General features: G+C 34.4%; 1 protein-coding gene across 8 annotated transcripts in view; it reads left to right on the forward strand.

Annotated features, from left to right (window-relative positions):
• The first annotated feature begins 6,528 nt into the window (after positions 1-6,528).
• Positions 6,529-19,382, forward strand: part of LOC145295484 (serine/threonine-protein kinase B-raf-like) — a 235,035-nt gene continuing 222,181 nt past the window's right edge. For 6 of the 8 annotated variants that reach the window (XM_080141469.1, XM_080141470.1, XM_080141471.1 and 3 more), the window contains exon 1: positions 6,539-6,718. In XM_080141469.1, the coding sequence (XP_079997595.1) occupies positions 6,608-6,718 (111 nt within the window). In that variant the 5' untranslated portion in view covers positions 6,539-6,607. Of the gene's footprint in view, positions 6,719-19,382 lie in introns of all 8 variants that reach the window. The other 2 variants (XM_080141478.1, XM_080141476.1) reach the window with 2 other exon arrangements.

Genomic DNA, 19,382 nt, shown 5'->3' on the forward strand with positions numbered 1-19,382 from the left:
CAGTGATATTTTGTTCTGATATGTAATTCAAAATAATGGATTTCTTTTTCACCTCGTTTTTTATGAAATGGTATTTTATATCTATATGCTTAGATCTTTGGTTGATTATCATGTTCTGTGCTAAGACTATACTGGCTTGATTATCACAATTAATTACTACGGGGCTTTTAGTTAATTCTGCCTCTAAAATAGTCTTTAGGATATTTTTAAGGTAGAGTGCTTCCTGGGTCCTGTGTGTGATCGATAAATTCTGCTTCACACATAGAGATACAATCTGTTGCTTTTTAGATTTCCATGAAATAATAGGCCCATTTTCTGAGAGTCTGAAACAATATCCAGATATACTCTTGCGATCTTCGTCGTTTCCCCAGTCTGAATCCGAAAACCCTTCTAATTTTAGGGGATTTCTTGATTTTCTAAATACTAACTTCTGTTCTTTAGTTCCTTTTAAATAACGTAGAACTTGTTTAGCTCTGTTTAAATCCTTCATTGTCGGTCGTGATAATTTTTGTGACAGTTTTGTTACTGTATGTCGGGCCTGGTTTCAGTCATTAAATATATAAGACTACCTATAATTTCGCGATATTGTGTGTCATTTATTATTTCAGATTCTGTGTGTATATTTTTATTAATATCATTTTCGACTGGTGTAGAGCGTTTCTTGCACTCTCCCATTCCAAATTTTAATAGTATCTTGTCAATGTATCTCGATTGATTCATCGTAACAAGTCCTTTGCTTTGAGTAAATTCTGTCCCCAGAAACCAGGATATTTTGCCAAGATTGATCATTTTGAATCTTTTACTTAATTTATTCTTAACATCAGTTAACATTGTCACAATTTGATGCGATTAAAATATCATCGACCCACAAAACCAAAATCAATAGTTTATCGTCTTTGTGTTGGGTATATAAACAGGGGTCTACAGCGCATTGTCTAAATTGTTGTTTAATAATATAACCATGAAATACTGTATTCCAACACTGAGCACTCTGCTTTAGACCATATAATGACTGGTTAAGTCGCCACACACTATTTTTATTTTTCATTATAAATCCCTCTGTAGGGGTAATATAAATTTCACAGTCTATTGGGGCATTCAAATAAGCATTTTTTACGTCAATTTGATGGATGTTTAGGTCATATTGCAATGCAATTTGCAGTAAAATTCTGATTTTGGTTAGGTTTGTGGTTGGTGAAAACATAGAAAAATATTCTCTACCATAAATCTGAGAGCAGCCTTTAGCAACAAATCTTGCTTTGTACTGTTCTACGCCTGATGCTGTAGTCTTTTTTGTAAAGACCCATCTTGTAGAAATAACATGTTTATGTTTTGGGAGAGGCACTACCGTATAGGTATCATTTTCGGTTAAGGCATCTATTTCTTTTTTCATGGCAATTTTCTATTCATCACAATGTTCTGAATTAATTGCTTCGTTAAAGCTTTTTGGCATATTTTTTTGAATAGCAATAGTCGATTTGATAATCTCTTATATTGTCGACCACAAAAAAATCAGGTCGCCTTCTATTTCTTTTGGGATATCTTTCGACTTTATCATCATCATCATCATCATCATGTTACACAAGTTTATATTTGCACCTTGTTTTGTGGCAGCTTGTACAGAAAATATATTTTGTTTACATTTTGGGATTAGAAGAGCGTTTTCTAGAATACAGAAACATAGTTCACCTTCATTGTTCTTTAGCGAGATTTTTGCATTGCCTCTTTTCAAAATGATATCATTTACTCAACTCCCATCAGCTAGTTCTACAAAATGATTTTGTGGCTTAAAGTTGGGATCAAAATTGATAAAATCAGATTCCTTTGTAATCACATGTGCCGTGGCCCCACAATCGACAAGAAAATTATTATTGTTTGTTGAAGCATTAAACATACATGAAAATAAAAATTTATGTTCGCTAACAGAGCTCTCAACATTTTTAATGGAGTCGCTATTTTGAGTCCTGTATCTACATTGGAAACTCTTGTGACTAGGTCGTCCACAATTATAGCAAATAATTTTTGTACTTTTCTTAGGAGAAAAATTGTTTTTGGCAAAGTTGCGGTTTTTATTATTATTTATTATTATTTATACCTGGCATGGGTATAATTCGATTTTGGTGTTTTTATGTGTGTATTTTTAAATTTCATATTTGTGGATTCGTTTTTTTTCTGTGATCATTTTTTCAGTTTCTTCATAACTTCTGAGTGCTACCTTGAATTGGTTAAAAGTCATGGGTTTTTCTTTCTGGGTTATCACGGTGGTAAATGGCTTGAAATCACTCGCTAATCCGTTAAGGACCATGGAAATTAATAGACTGTCACTTATAACTTCACCAGACATTTTTAAAGAATTTGCAGTCGTTTCGGCTCTTATAATCAGTAATAGTTTCGGCTTCCATTCGTTTAAGAGAGGTCAGTTCAGTGTATAAAGAAATAATTTTGGGTTTTCCTTTCGATAAATAATGCTCTCTCAATATGTTCAATGCTTTGCAGCCATCGTCCAGGGCCTCTCTCATTACCAGTGATAGACTTCGGTCATCTAAACACTGTATTAATTCCGCAAAGACAGTTGCGTTCTTTTCAATGAAGTCAGGGTCGTTTCTGTTTTCAGGTTGTGTTTGAAGTACTTTGTGTAGCTTTTTGATTCGTAGATATCCTAGAAATTTAACTTGCCACAATTCGAATTTTGATTCGGATCCATCGAAATAAAGATGCACGCTGGGCCCGTAACCTCTAGAAGTTTAAGTTATATTTAGTTTCAAAACAGTTTCTGATGGTTCGTTGTTCTAAACAAGCCTTGAGAGGTGACTGGTTTGCAGTAGACAGTTCCACAGAGCAAAATATTCTTAACGTGTCGAGACGGAAAAAACATGCGAAATTGCTACAGAAAACAATTTATATACAAAACATATGAATGGTTTGGGCAAAAGTTGCTTAACAAGGTTTGCAATGCTATAAACTGAACAATCTGTCACCAAACCTCAACAATATTGTTTTGCCTTGTTCTAGTTTGGTGATATCGTCTTCTGGACACTTGCTAATATTATTGTGATCACTCATCTGTTTCTCCTTAATATTGGACTTCAAGACTGTAGTGAATCACAAAACAATTGATGCCGGAAAAGCAAATAGCTCACTCTCTTCATCACTTCCTAAAACTAGTAATTTTTCACATGAACGTATTAAGTATTTATAACACATGAAAATCGTTTCAAGCCCAAAAAGTATCTCAAAATAGTAAACCGACACAAAGTTGGAAACTCTTATAAAACCGCTCAAAAGCTAGAAATACAGATGACACCTATTAACTGCACCTCAAAGGGCCCCCAGAATGTCTGCTCAACAACCTTTGATGTCTTTGGCCAGAGGAGGCAAGTTGCAAAAGAAAGGACTCAATGACTCCCATACCAGCTTTCTTCATCTTGCATACACAAATTGCTATTCACAGCTACACATACACTAAGAAGAACAAGGTAAACCAACACACATACACAATGCCATACTGCCAAATATTCACATACATATATTACTTACATATGCATATTATTCACACTATGAACATTTTGACTTATGACTATTTACTCAACTTTCTTTACCGAAACGGGTTTGCATAAATGATTAAAAATAACTTTTATATTCTTATCTCTTGTATGAAAATGTTTTGTTATAAAATTTAGTTTTTCTCAATTTTTCATTCATAAAACTCTGTTTATGTTTGAGTTAGCATTTGCTAACTGGTGACCCTTCTATTCTTTTAATGTTTGCTTTAATTCCATTTTTAATGTGTATGCTCATTTATATCCTTCATTTTATTCCTTCGCTAAAACAACATTTATACCCCAATTTATATTAAATGTTAATATTGATCATACCCAAAGATGCTTATCGTCATCCAAAATGGCCACACCACAAGGCTTTTAATTATCATTTTAAAATTCCCTCTGTTCAGACGAAATGGTACCACATCTGAACATAGATACTACACTATAATTTGAACTAAGATTGTTACTACCTACTGAATTTCATAGAAGCATATTTTAAATGCTATTATTTTGTCATCTAGTCTGATCTCCTCAACATAACTTATTGCTTTTTACATATGTCTTGACCTCCTTATTAGGTTTCAACTTAAGTCAACCAATATTATTAGCACCCAAACAATATAAATTACCAAATTTTTGAGAATTAAGATCTGTTGTGTTTCCGCTTATGTAACAGATGTTTTCCTTTCATCTGATCAGCTTAAAGTAAAGTAAAAACTACCAATGGCCAAGTTTGTGGGTCAAACACCATATTGCAAATATTCACTATTTTCTTGTAGTAAGTTTTTTTTTTTTTGTTTTTTTTCAAGTTATATATTTATTTATTTTTTTTTTTTTTTTTCAAAGTTTTGTGTCATTAGCCAAACTAACATGACTTTTCTCTAAATTCTCTGATTGGGGAAGGGAAGGTTGCTAAAAATACCCAGAAAGAGTTTTTTTTAAATAACAAATCATTGTTTATCAGGGCCTAAAAGCCAATCGTGGATAAGGGTTAACAAGTGAACACTGTTAATCAGTAATGGTGGAAATTGGGGAGAAATTGATTATTTATGAGGATGGCTCAACAAGAACTTGTTTATGATGGACTTGAAAACGACCATATTATAGTCAGCTGGGAAGCAGCCTGATGGTATTGTGTTCCACAGATGGGCAGCACTTGAAATGAAGCTTTGCTCATCTAATTTTCATTTAGTTTTAGGCATAGATTGAGAGTAAGAGAAATTATTGCCAGTGGTTGTAGCTAGACGAGTGTTTGCCATGAATATTTTACAGGGGTACCATAGATTAAAGCTCAGTTGAACACCTGCCATGAAAATAGAGCAGAGATAGACTTGTGATGTTCCTTCTGAGAAAAAGAGATAGCAGTTGCAACATTTTTACCATTTTACTTGGTTTTTCTCATAACTATATATGATCCGTGTCCCTGTTGAGTCAACGTTGGTACATTAGAACCCACCCCTTTAAGTAATTATGAAGGAAAATAAATATTTTATCTCATTCATTTTTTGAGGGTCAAAGTGCCTCTTCTCAGGAGGCACTAGCTTTTCAGCCATACTTTCCGAACCTTGTGTCACATTTTTCACCGTGGGAAATAAATAAATACCTTGTACAGATCAGGAACTTAAAGTATGGTGGTGGTGACTGTGAGCCACACACGTCCTTCACGGTAATGAACAGCATGGCTTGCAGAACAAAATAGTGTGAAAGCCAAAGTCACTGTTTCCAACCAGAGATAAATTTAAGAAGGATTTCATAATTAGGAAAAAGATTATAAGTTCCTATTTACTTTCCTCCCCATGAGGGCAGTTAGACACAAGGTCGGTTTTTAATGTGAGGAAAGTCCAGCTCCCCCCAAAGGGGCACTCTGGATAAGAACAAAAATAAAAACCGTCTCGGTCATGAAGAATTTCTCCTCCCCTGACCAAGGACAGAAAAGATGAAGTGTACTGTAGCATATGAACAGTTACTACACTGTAATCTTGGGCCGAGAAAAGATGAGTTAAAGAAAACTTTATTGGGTTTAATGAGCGGAGCAAGAAAGGAGCGAAGTATCACTAAGGGAGATAGAAAGAGAGGGGTTATGGAGGAGTTCAAATAAATAACATAAAACAAGTAGAAAAGGGTAGGAAATTTGGGAGAAGGAGAAAGAAAACGGGGAACATTGTGATTGAAGTAACAATAATAGTTAGTAGTAATAAGAGTAGTAGTAGTAATAGTTTATGATGGCAGCTGATGTTGAAACAACATATTAATAATGATGAACGAGTAGTAGTAGTTATAATAGTTTACTTTTAGTAGCAGTAGACATGCGAAAATATTAGAAAACGAATCATCGTTGCGTAACATTAACAAAGTCCATATTACTTATCATAAATCTAATCGTCATCATAGTGGTTTAATTGTAAGGGCTGTTGTAATACCTCATCTATTTCCCTTGGTTTGTGTCCAATTTTTGTGTTTAAACTATTTCTTGCTTTGAAATAAAATTCTAATTTATATTTAAACGTGTACAAATTTAAAATTTTAAAGAAAGTTTTTACGCGTTCGTTGCGACCATTTGTTATTTTATTATTATTATTAAAATACTTAATAGTATTTTTAACCATTTCATTTTTGCGTGTGTGCGTTTGAAAAGCATATTCAAAGTTTAGTTTTGTGTCAGATAGTTTGTTTTTGTTCAGTTTTTCGTTTTGATTAAAAAGAAATTTATGCAAGAAATGAAAAAAAAAACATGGCTGCTAGTGATTATAATATTGAATTAAAGTTATATTTTGAAAACTTTAAAAAGTAAATTAGAACTTTATTATTTCATTACATGCGAGTTACGGTATGCACATTGAACAACTAATTCATTCAGGAATCTGAGGAAAAATGAAGGATAAATAATAATTGTCAACAATTTAAAATAAGGAAAGAGAGAAAGGCAAAAAGCAAAAGGGAATGAAAAGAAATAAGAAGAAAGAGAAAAAGAACAATTCGTATAGGGGGAAAAAAGACAGAGAAAAAGAGAGTGATGTTTGGTCGTCACGTGACTAGCTGCTCGCTCTTTTAAAGTAGGTAACATGGCGCTACCTGAACCAACAGTCCAGAATGGTGATATAACCAAATTCGGGGACACTACGACAATCGAAGATGACGACGATTATGACAATGATCGCGATGCAAGACTCGAGGTAGGCCTCACAGACACTTTGATTTATAAATATATAGACCTCTAACTGTTTCTTTTTGGGAGCCATATCTTCTAAGATTGATTTTGTCATATGAATTCAAAATCCGGTTTTTGTACACCACCACCAGTGACACTAATGCATAATTTATTAACAAAAAAAAAAAAAAAAAGAAAAAAAGTCTTGTAATAGATTCATTATATCAAAATTTTCAGACTCTTCTATTGATAATTATATTACCTAACATTTATTAATCTACCTATTTGATTATTTTAGGTCTAGATAATTTAGATTCGTTTCATTGTATCAAAAGCCGAAATCCGCTTTTTTAATACCACCAACTAGCAAAACACTATGTAATGTACATTTTTTTTTTTTTTTAGATAAAAAAAGAAACCATAACATATTTTTCAGTCTCTCATATGGATAATTATTTTGCCTAAATATTTATAATATATTTGAATCTGATCTATAAGGATAAAAACGAAGTGACTACTATTATTTAATTTGGTTGTCAGTTACGATGATTTAACAGTATTCACGTTCCGCCTTTTGTATTTACTGTTTATTTATTTATTTTTTAACAATCTCACATTCCTGACCAAAAATTCGAAACATCGCAAATATTTTTAGATGTTCTTCATACATTGTTTATAATTTTATTGTATATATTTTCATTATCACTAACAAACGGGGGAAACCCTGTCTTCCAGGTTCCACATATATATTTGGCTTATTTAGTAGCAATAGTAAGAAAAACTAATAAAGAGGAGAAGTGAGAGAAGAAGCTCCGATTAGGGAGGGGTGGTATGAAAGTGAAGGAGTATTGACAAGTTCGCTGTATGCGTTTAGATTGTGGTGGGAGGAGAGACAAAATGGAGTGGTGTGAGGAGACTGGGTAATAATTCTCTATTAAGGTGGTGGGAGGAAAGTAAAAAAAAAAAATTGTATTAAGCACAGAACACAATGGAGTCGAACGAAACTTTTATATAAAGATGGCTGCAAACTCGTGTTTGAGTATTATCAATTGCTTTGACTGCGAAGCTTCGCACTTCAATGTCTGTGCGTGAAGCTTTTTTTTTTTTAAGTGAAAAAAAAAAAAAAAAAAAAAAGCTTCGCCATGGATCCAACCCACTCATTGGGTGACTACCAATCCTGCCCCCAGAAGCAGAGCAAGTCTACATCATTGGATGCAACAGTCACCGCAGGTGTTATGACAGGTTTTTCTTCTAGATGCATGCCTTCAACAAACACTGAAGGGGACATCTCTCTCTCTCTCTCTCTCTCTCTCATACACACACGTGTGTGATAGCCAAGATTGTCTGCTCATTTTGACTTCCGGTTTCTCCTTCACAAATGGGACGGTGACAAGCAAGATATGGTCTTTTCTCAGTAATGACTGTTCCTCTCAGATAACGCAAAAAACAGTTTAAGAATGGCTTTTTTTGTCCGCTTCTTGACCATGTTTAATTATCCAGCAAAGTAGATAGTAGAAACCGGAAGTAAAAAAGCATTTACTTGGGCAATTTTAACAAGAGCTCGAAAACAAAATTTGGGTTTGTATTACTATACACAAAGGTACGAAAAAAAGTTCTCAAAAGACAAATATATAACAAATGTTATCAAATTACTTTTCTACCTAACTGTATAAGTTTTTAGTGTTTTTTTTTTAATGTAAAATGTTTATCCGATTCGAAAAACGAGTAATGTTGAACGCTGCCAGAGAACAAGAAAAGATGGCCCACAATGCCTTTGAAGACTCGATAATCACTTCAAAGTAAGAAATAAAACAAAATGATAATAGAAACCCACCCAATAAATGTTACCGTGACATTTATTGGGTGGGTTTCTACCACTATTTTTTTCGAATCTGTATAGTAAAACAAACCCGGTATTTTTTTTTGTGTTTTAACAAAAACAGAACACTTTTGAACGTCGAAGACCACAAAGTAAATACATGCCGATTGCCGGCCATTAAAAATAACAAAACAAGTTGGGGAAATTGTCTAGAAACTTTATCTAAAAATGAATGTAAATTCCTTAAATATGCGCGATATTTCATTGTTGATGTCGGACACCCGGGAAACAATTGAATTTTTTCAAGCTTGTTGTCGGTCACAGAGCGGTGTCGATGTATAATATAGTCATTATCAATTTGATCTTACTTGTTTAGTTTGATCAAGACATACAAAAATGAAAATCTTGAAAAAAAAAAAAAAAGTTATATTGTACGTACCCGTTATTTAATTAAGTTATCCGAAAAAATTTTTACTTAATTTGATGGAGTAGATTTTTTTTTTTTTTTTTTTTTTTTTTTTTTTTTTTTTAGTGAAAATAAAAAATTATTTTAGTGAGCAAAGATTTGGATTTTTAGACTACGAGGAAGGGAGAGAAGCTATTATTTAACATGAGGAGGGGGATGCCAGCGCTTTAGACGGAGTTATCTCCCTAGTGCGCCTCTCTCCCTTTCTCGTGGTCTAAAAATCCAAATATGGCTACCTTTCGCTTGCTATTATAGCAAATTGTTTTTCCGCTTAAAAAAAAAAAAAACTATTTGATCAAATTAAATGATTTTTTTTTTGTTGAAAATTTGATTCCATAACGGGTGCATACAATATAACTTTTTTTTTTTTTTTCAATATATTCATTTCTTAATGTCTTGATTAAACTAAAGTACCGTAGGTACCTCCAAACTGTTGTGTACTACGTCATCATTCTAAACAAAAAACACGACATCATCAGTTCGTGTGTTTATTGTAATTTCTATGGAAGAGCATTAGCACTATAAAATTTATTTGCAAATAACGTTATTTTACTATCGCTATTTTAGAACGGTAAAATAAGTGCATAAGTTCACAAAAAAGTAATTTCTCATATATTACGAAAAACAACTAGTCCGTGTTAATGATTTGGAGATATAAGAAAAAAAGCCCGCAAAGAATTCAAAATTTATACATTAAACGATAAATTTATCAGAAATTTCTGAATAAATAAAATATAAAATTAAAAAATGAACAATAAAAATGTATGAAAAATAATATAAGACTTACCGTTTGTAAAGCAAATAGATTTTTAATAGCGAACTAGACAGACGATAAACTTAATTTAACTTGTTCTGTTGATACATGTATCTACAAATGCTTGTCCTTACAGGCTTCCGTATATTTTTGAAAAAAAAAAAACGCGCAAAATTTTGATTTCAACCTCTGTCATTTTAAATAGTCAAATCGATACGAATTTTTTTTTTTTTGGTCGATTTTTCTTTTGCAATTTTTATTATCTCAAGAGTCATATATTATATGAATATATTTTTTAATGTGGGAAGCCTGTTATATAAAAAATCGGTTTAAACTTCATATCGCGTAATATTTGAATTTAATATTATTTAAAGCTTTAAAAATAATTATTTTTTAGAATTCGTTTTTTTTTTTTTTTTTTGTAATTCAAATAATTATGTTACTGAGAAAAAAAAATCAAGAAAAATTGTTCATTTTATTTTTTTAATATATTAATGATTTTATGTATAATTTTATTTACAATTTTGAGGTAAGTGAAAAAAATTATGGGATTTTATATATATATATATATATATATATATATATATATATATATATATTTATATATATATATATATAAATATAACTATTTTTTGTTTATTTGATCTTTCCAGCTTTAAAAAATGTTGAAATTTTTATCGACCTACATTTATTTTTTTCAGTTTTCGTAACATGAAATAAGGGGGGGGGGGTAGAACACCTAAAAAAAAAAAAACAATCCCCTAATATAAATAAGGAGAAACCTCCTTTTAGTATGTAAGTTTATTTAATAATGAATAAATATCGAAAATTTCAGGTAAATATGACTACTATTTGATTTTTGCATAGGTGTGTGTGTCAACGGCTTAAAATACGTGGTTTTTATAAGAAAATCTTTCCTACCTTCAATGGCCTCGGGTTTTGGGAGATGGATGCGAAAGCGTCTTTCCCTTTGTGATTGTTTTTTATACTAATGGATAAATCATGTGACCCTAGACCTTCTATAAAATTGTATGGGTTGACTAGCTTGTATATTATTTTTTACCCCCATCTTTACAATCGGTTCACACCGTGTCTGTAGTTGTTCCTTTTCTTCTTTTTCCTTTTCTTTTTTCTTCTCTTATTTACAATTGGGACACCGTCTTCGTAGTTCCTTCGTTTTTTCTTTTCTCAATCAATTATTGTATTGATAAGAATTATTACGGGACGACAAGGACTAATACCTGAGGTCGCAACCGATGGCATCTGTTGCAAGAGGTAAGACGTTTTTTTTCTCTTTCTCTCTCAGCCAGTTGTCATTGATGTGTCAGGATAAATTTCTTAGCCTCAGACCTTGGTCCTTGATTATACCTTTTTTATAGCATCCTATTAAGAAGTCGCTATACATTGCAACAGATACTGGTTTTTGTATTAGAATGAATTCTTTACAACAAGTTGAACAATCATCACGGTCATCCTTATTGGAAGATCAGAGAGTCACTCGTACGATGATAGACTTAACACTAGAAAATCTTAGTGGACTTGAACCTCTTGAGAGAGATGTATTAGAACTTCATAAACGAGACATTCTCCAGTGGCTCCAAGAGTTATTGCATATTGACAAGGAAATAATGAAGGAGACACCATCGATTGAGATGAGGAGCTGTTTGACAGACAGTTTCACTTACAAAACCAGGGTGAATAAATTATTGTCGCAGTTAGATGCTTCCTCACCGGTTCCAGAGATCCATTCACCTTTACTAACCTCAACTCCTCCCACTCTACCTTCCCCAGCTCAATCTGGCATTGAATTAGCGAAGCCTAAAATAACATGTCCAACATTTACTGGCATTGATAAAACCAATAAATTTGCCCTGCGGGATTTCCTAACCCGTTTTGAGTTTTGCACATCTAGAGTGAGCTCAAAGAAGGAAAAACTCATATGCTTTAAGGCATATGTGATAGGTCGGCCATTTCGTCTGATCCATCACCTGTCAGAAAATGACCATAATTATGATGTGGCCATAAATATTTTAAAGGAGGAATACTGGGACAGAGAAGCCATTAGGGAAGAAATTTTTAAAAGAATAGTGCAGTCTACACCTAAGGTGGACAAGTCTTACGAACAACTAAAGGAATATCTTTCCCAGGTTCAGTATGAACTTGGTGAGTTAGATTCAGACTATGGTTATGATTTTTTAGTTGAGGACTCCGGAAGTGGATGTCTGGTGGCTCATATCCTATTTGATGAGATAAAGGCAGAGCTCATTAGAGGCTCTAGCACACCATATCCTGGCTTGAACTGCATACTGCAGTATAGTCACAAAGTTATTAAAGCATTACTCTGGATTAAACCTATTTTAACTCCTAAGACAGAACTGATTCCACGGTTTAAGCCAAGGTCAAATGCTGTTTGGACGAGAAGCCCACCTAAAAATTCTACATTACAAAGTTTTCACGCAGACCTAGACTTGGAAGACAAGATTCCTTATTGCAATTTTTGTGCAAGAAATGGACACACTAGTTCTCAATGTATTACCTATCCCTCATACAATGAGCGCCTGCAACGCTGTAGGCAACTTGGATTGTGTGAATTCTGCACAGTTGCCAGCCATGGTCAGAAAACCTGTCCAGGAGTCAAGGGATTTAGATTCCCTTGCAGGTATTGTAAATCTCGGAGGCATCATGCTTCTATGTGTCCTCAATTTGTACTAGAGGAAACTGAAATAAATACTAGCATAAGTACAAAACTTGGGGACATTCAAAACATACTGCCAATGGTCAACATCACAATTAAAAGGGGAGCCTCCTCAGTTTCTCTGAATTGCCTTATTGACTCGGGCAGTCAGAGGTCATATTTCTCTGAAAGGGTCCTTCAGCACCTGAAGTGCGATCCAGACTCATGGGAGGAAGTGGCCATGGACGTTGTGACCTTTGTGGGGAGAAAACGCTGCGTTTTCAAGCAGTTAACAGCAGTTGTAGAGGTCTTGCCGGGAGTAGCCCCCCAACTATCTATATTAATTGATTGCGAATTGAATCTGTCTCACAAAGTACCAGACCTTCCTCTGGTTTGGGAAAACCTAAGAAAACTGAATTATACCTTTGCTGCAGAGATAGAGAGTGGCAGTGTACAATTGTGGGGTCTCATGGGAATTGATTTGATTCAATATATGCGTCCCATGAAGATAACACGATGCATGAATAGTGATGCTTGGCAGACATCCGCTGGCATTATCCCCATAGGAAATACAAAACATTTTTTTGCATGAGAACCAAATCAGTAAGATTGCTATAACTCCGGGTGCCTTGAGCTATGAAATTGACAGGCAGTACTATTGTAACGATTCTTTTGTTAATAGTATTGTGAATCCTGTTCCGACCTATGTAGATCCATTTGCCGACATTTTTGAGGGAAGCACTGTGGATCGAGGCTTGGAATGGATGTTTAGTCTAGAATCCTTGGGACTGCCTGACATAGAATCGGTTTCTGACTATGACAGTCAAAAGATGGAAGAATTCATGCAAAACATAGTTTATAAAGATGGTCATTATTTGGTTAAATTGCCTTGGCATAAGGACAGGTTATCTCAGGTTCAATCTAACCATCATATAGCACTTAAGGTGCTGGACAGAGTAGTATTTAATTTAAGGAAGAAGGACTTATATGAGGAGTATATCAAGGTTTTTGAAGACCAAGAAAGAGAAGGGATAATTGAACCCCTAGAATGCTTCCCTCAGGAATACAAGCATTATGTGTGGGTTCCACATAGACCCGTGTTCAAAGACGAGCATACAACTACAACTAAAATTCGACCAGTTTTTAACTGTTCTTTTAAAACTAAGAACTCTGTCTCTCTAAATGATGTTGCTTATCCTGGGATCAACTTAACAGGGGACATGCTTGATTTAACTCTGCTTTTCCGAACAAATAGGTATTTATTTTTGGCAGACATCAAGAAGGCATTCTTGATGATTCAATTAGCTAGTGAATCTGATAAGAATAAATTTTGTTTCTTTCTGCGAAAAAATAATAAACTAATGTGTTACCGTTATACAACAATCTTATTTGGGTTTAGTTCAAGCCCATTCATCTTGAATTGCATACTAAAATTTCGTGCTGGGCGTTATCCTTTGGATGATTGCACTAGGATGTTACAATCTAATTTTTATGTAGATAATCTGATTAGAACAAGCAATTCCTTGGATGAGTTAACGGGCTTGTATACACGAGCAGTAGAAAGATTGCAAGAAGGAGGATTCATACTCCAATTTTGCAACTAATAATACAGAATTACACGATTTAATGAGGAGAGATGGTACTCTTGTGAGTCACAGCTGTCCTTGGGAGAAGGTATTAGGTTATCGTTGCGATCCTCTTACTGATACCATCAATATTGCTTCCTATAATTGTAACCCTGAGGCAGCAACTAAAAGGCATATACTATCTGAAGCATCAAGGATATTCGATCCACTCTCATTATGTTTGCCGGTATCTATACAGGCACGTATTCTTGTTAGTGAGTTGTGGAAATTAGGTTTTGAGTGGGATGAAATTGTACCAAGTGAACTTCAATCCAAATGGGCTGTCATCGCCCATGAATTGTCAGAACTTAGTTCTGTTACCTTCCCTAGAAAAACCCTTGATGAAGGAAGGGAAGCTGAATTATTTCTATTTTGTGATGCATCCAAAAGGGCATATGGATTTGCAGCATATGCAGTCCAGGGGAAAGTTTCATCTCTGGTTTTTTCCAAGGCAAAGGTGGCGCCTCTTAAATCGAAGAGTTTACCAACTCTGGAGCTTTTATCGGCCTTCTTGGCCATCAAGTGCCTCCCGACTTTGTTGAAAGCCTATTCAAATGTAAGTTTCAAAAAGGTATTTCTTGCAGTTGATTCACAAATAGTGTTATCCTGGTTGGTCACAAGGCGGACTAATAGCAAAAGTGTTTTTGCCATGAATAGATTGAAGGACATTAGTCAATGGGAGGCTGAATTGATGTCTAAATTTGGTGTGGCCATTCAGTTTAAATATGTGCCAACTGCACAGAATCCTGCTGACCTTATCACCAGGGGTATTCCTACCTCTAAACTGAGGGCCAATTTGGAATATTGGGTTTCTGGACCATCTTGGCTAAAAGACCAACCGATTTCTTGGCCTGAAAATAGTTTGAATTGTTTGAGCCCAGAAAGCAAAAAGATTGTATCCTCGATGGTTTGTGCTGTTTCCCACAGCCAGGAGGAGCCAGTTGTGCAATATGATAGATATTCTTCATTGTCTAAACTATTAAATGTCACCACATGTGTGTTCAAGTTTATTAATAGGTTGAGGCAAAGAGACTCCGACTTTGGTAAGATGGCTCGGACACACTTGATTAAGGTGATGCAGAGACAATCCTTCTGGGAGGAATTAGAATACTTACAAAATCCTTCAGGTAGGTCAATACCACCGAGAGTGGGAAGTCTAAACCTTTTTTTGGATAAGGAAGGATTAATTCGATCCAAGGGAAGAATTGGGAAGGTCTCTGTATATGAATACGAGATAGTTAATCCCTTGCTTATTGCTAAGGATCACCATCTTACTAATCTCATAATATTGGACTGTCACCACCAGTGTAAGCATCTGGGTGTTCCTGCTACCTTGAATAAGGTCAGGTTATCTGGGTACTGGATACCCCAGGGTAGGCAGGCAGTAAAGAGAATTTTATCAGGATGCTCCTTGTGCCAGAAATTTAACTCTATCCCATTTACCTACCCCAAAATGACTGATTTACCTAAACATCGGGTGAATATGATAAGACCATTTTTGCACACAGGGGTAGACTATATGGGTCATCTGTGGGTTCTGAGAGGTGGGGAAAGGGTGAAGATGTATATCCTGGTCTTTACTTGTTTGGAGGTACGGTCAGTTCATCTAGAACTGATTGAGGATATGTCTGTTCACTCATTCCTAATGGCCTTGATTCGATTTTCAAATATTTATGGGATTCCTTCGCATATTTATAGTGACAATGCTAAGTCATTTGTGGCTGGATGTGACATGATTCATGAAGTGATTGCTTCCAGTGAATTCAGGGAGAAATTGGGGACATGCCAAATCAAGCATGTTAAGATCCCTGTACACTCTCCTTGGTATGGAAGTGTATGGGAATGACTGATTAAAATCATCAAGTCTCGTTTGTATAAATTAATTGGACGAGCTAGTCATGATTATTTCGATCTCCTGACAATTATTTCTGATGTACAAAATGCTATAAATGACGTCCCTTGACTTACAGAAGTTCATCTGACTCAAGTTTGGAAATAATAAGTCCAAATCACTTTTTACACCCTGTAGTAAACCCTCGTTTGATTTTGAGAATGGATGGGGAAGGTATTTATCAACTAGAACCTCCCTCTCGGAAACAACTCTTAGAGTCCTTAAATTGCAGGAATGATGCATTAAAAAGATTTAAGAAAATTTGGTACGAAGATTATCTGCTTAGTATAAGAGAGCATGCCCAAAGACAACAAAGAGGGACTTCACCAGTTGTTTGTGTGGGAGATGCAGTCACAATCAAACTCCCTAATAAACCTCGACCATTTTGGGCATTGGGTAGGGTCACACGTCTATTTACAGGAGATGACGGATTGGTGAGATCTGCTCAGATAAAACGAGGAGATGGCTCCTTGCAAGTTCATTCCCTGAACACCTCTATCCCTTGGAGTCGTCTATTCAAGAACCCATTGATGGACTTGATTCCTTGATGGGGAATGCTGATGACAATCTGAATGGCTGTACATCTGTACTTGAAGACCCTATTGAAGAGGGCACATAGCTTTGTTGGATTTGCCCTGATTGTGGTGAACCAGACAATGGCTGTGCCATAATATGTTGTGACTTCTGTGATGACTGGTACCATTTTTCCTGTGTTGGTCTATATCGGCCTCCACCAGAAGAGGAGAGTTGGCGGTGTGAAAGTTGCCTCAACCAGGATCCTTCATTATCCCATGATATGATGGTGAATAATTTATTAAATGATGCTGAACATGCATGTATTTGCCCAGGATGTGTTCTACCGGATAATGGTAGTCCAATGATATGCTGTGATGAATGCAATCAATGGTACCATTTCAACTGCGTAGGTATTCAGCAAGTTCCCCCAGAGGGTGAGAATTGGTACTGTTGGAATTGCCTACATTCAATTCACTAACAGTCCACTCTCAGAAAATAGGTAATTATTTATTTACCTCTCCCATTTTTTTCTTCCTTTTCTCTTTGTCCTTTATTTTTATTTATTTACTAGCAGTTCAGCCGGCTTTGCTGGGCAGTCAAATTTTGACCAAAACCACGAAGCTTGCCCTATGTCTGAATACACTTTATGTTGGTTTGGAATGTTTGGACCGGGGATTGGCTGAAAGTTCAGTTTTTTTTTTGTCTTTTTTTTGCTTCGACCCCTTAAAACTTATTTTTCTTGGATTTGTTCAATTTATCAAGTTGGATCCATGTCCCGGGAATCTAAATTTAGAATTTTAAGTGTTGGACCCAAAATTAACAGTTATTTTGTATTGAAATGTACTCAGACAACTTCACTGTTTACTTATTTATTTATTAATTTTATTTTATTTTTTTTTTTCTCTTGAGACGGGAGTGTATAAGAAAATCTTTCCTACCTTCAATGGCCTCGGGTTTTGGGAGATGGGTGCGAAAGCGTCTTTCCCTTTGTGATTGTTTTTTATACTAATGGATAAATCATGTGACCCTAGACCTTCTATAAAATTGTATGGGTTGACTAGCTTGTATATTATTTTTTACCCCCATCTTTACAATCGGTTCACACCATGTCTGTAGTTGTTCCTTTTCTTCTTTTTCCTTTTCTTTTTTCTTCTCTTATTTACAATTGGGACACCGTCTTGGTAGTTCCTTTGTTTTTTCTTTTCTCAATCAATTATTGTATTGATAAGAATTATTACGGGACCACAAGGACTAATACCTGAGGTCGCAACCGATGGCATCTGTTGCAAGAGGTAAGACGTTTTTTTTCTCTTTCTCTCTCAGCCAGTTGTCATTGATGTGTCAGGATAAATTTCTTAGCCTCAGACCTTGGTCCTTGATTATACCTTTTTTATAGCATCCTATTAAGAAGTCGCTATAATGCATTGATAATGTAAACACGAAAAAAAAAAAAAAATATTAGCAGTTTATTTGAAGCTTCTTCTTTTAAATAGTAAAAAAATTTAGGATGATAATAATAAATTAATTACAGTTACATCGTGTTACATACATGGGGGTTAAAACTGTGGCGCGCGCGTTCGAGGTACCTAAAGTACCAAATAAAAAAAAATTATTTTATAAAAATCCAATGTTGCTTTAATTACAAAATTATTAAAATTTATATTTTCTTTACACAGACTTTTCAATAAATGTTTTTACAATTATATATTGATACATTCAATAAAATGTTTTGCTTTTAAAATATTTATGTGTTCGGAAAAAAAACCTTGTTTGTTACTTAATTGCCGTGTTACCTGACCAAGAAGAAATTAGAGTTTTCACCCCCAAAAGATGGCTGCCGTCCATACACTGCAAAAGTGCCCTAAATCCAAGCTAAGTTAGTCTGCTGGATAAGTTTTTGAGTGTTTAAATTTTTTTTTTCCTTAAAAGTGAGGGTAAAGACTGTTAGAACGAAAAACAAAATGGAAGTCTCATTCAGATCATAGTTGAGTCTCAATAATCGCTCAAAAATCGAAAATAAAACAAAATGCTGACAGAATATTAGATTTCCGCATGATTGGTGGCATTGGATTGATTTGCTATCAGTATTTTGCTTGAATTTTTTAGCAATTATCGAAGTTCGACTGAGACCAGCATTTTGTTTTTCATCCTAACTCGACAGCCTTTACACTACCTTCATTTTTAAGTTTAAAAAAAAAAAAAAAACGAAAAAAAAAAAAAATTTATCCAGGTAGATAGAGGAATAACTTAGCTTGTCTTTGGTAACATTTATTTGTTGTGCTATTTTTTCACCTCTTTTTGCTTTGTTGGCTATTTTGGAAAATCACTCCGATTTGTTTACTTGCTTGTATATCAAAATGAATTTTGAAGCCTTTGAAAGTAATTTCTGTCCTTATAACTTAGAAACAAAAGTACTATGGTTTATTCTGTGCGCTGAAACCGAAAGCAAACGTGTATTTCCTTACGCGTCCTTATTGTATCAGAAAACCAATTGGCTTTGTGCCTAATTTTGTTTTCTGAAACTTTTTGTTTGTGAAATAAAATATAAATTAAAGAACCAATATTAATTTCTAATTTATGTATTCTGGAAAACTTTGTACAATTTTCTGTTTCTTCTTTGTTCAAAAGCATCATTACGATAATATTTCATTGAGATACAAAAATATCTTTTTAAGACTTTAACTTTAATTGTAACTTAATTCAAAATAGACTTACTTCGATTGTATTTTCATATTGAAATTATATTTTTTGATCGGAAATAAAATTTTAATTTACTTTCCAAAGTCTTGAAAATATAATTTTAATTCTATTTCAATTGAATAATAAAACTTGCTTTTATGTCCTCAAGCTAGGAAATTATCCCCTCCCCTTTTTACTTTAGACCAGAAAATACACAAAAGAATCTCAAACCTTTTGACATTAATAAAATAACATTGAACACAAA

The sequence above is a fragment of the Euprymna scolopes genome, chromosome 2 (genome assembly GCF_053919585.1).
Source record: "Euprymna scolopes isolate OS-2025 chromosome 2, ASM5391958v1, whole genome shotgun sequence".
Classification (NCBI taxonomy): Eukaryota; Metazoa; Mollusca; class Cephalopoda; order Sepiida; family Sepiolidae; genus Euprymna; species Euprymna scolopes.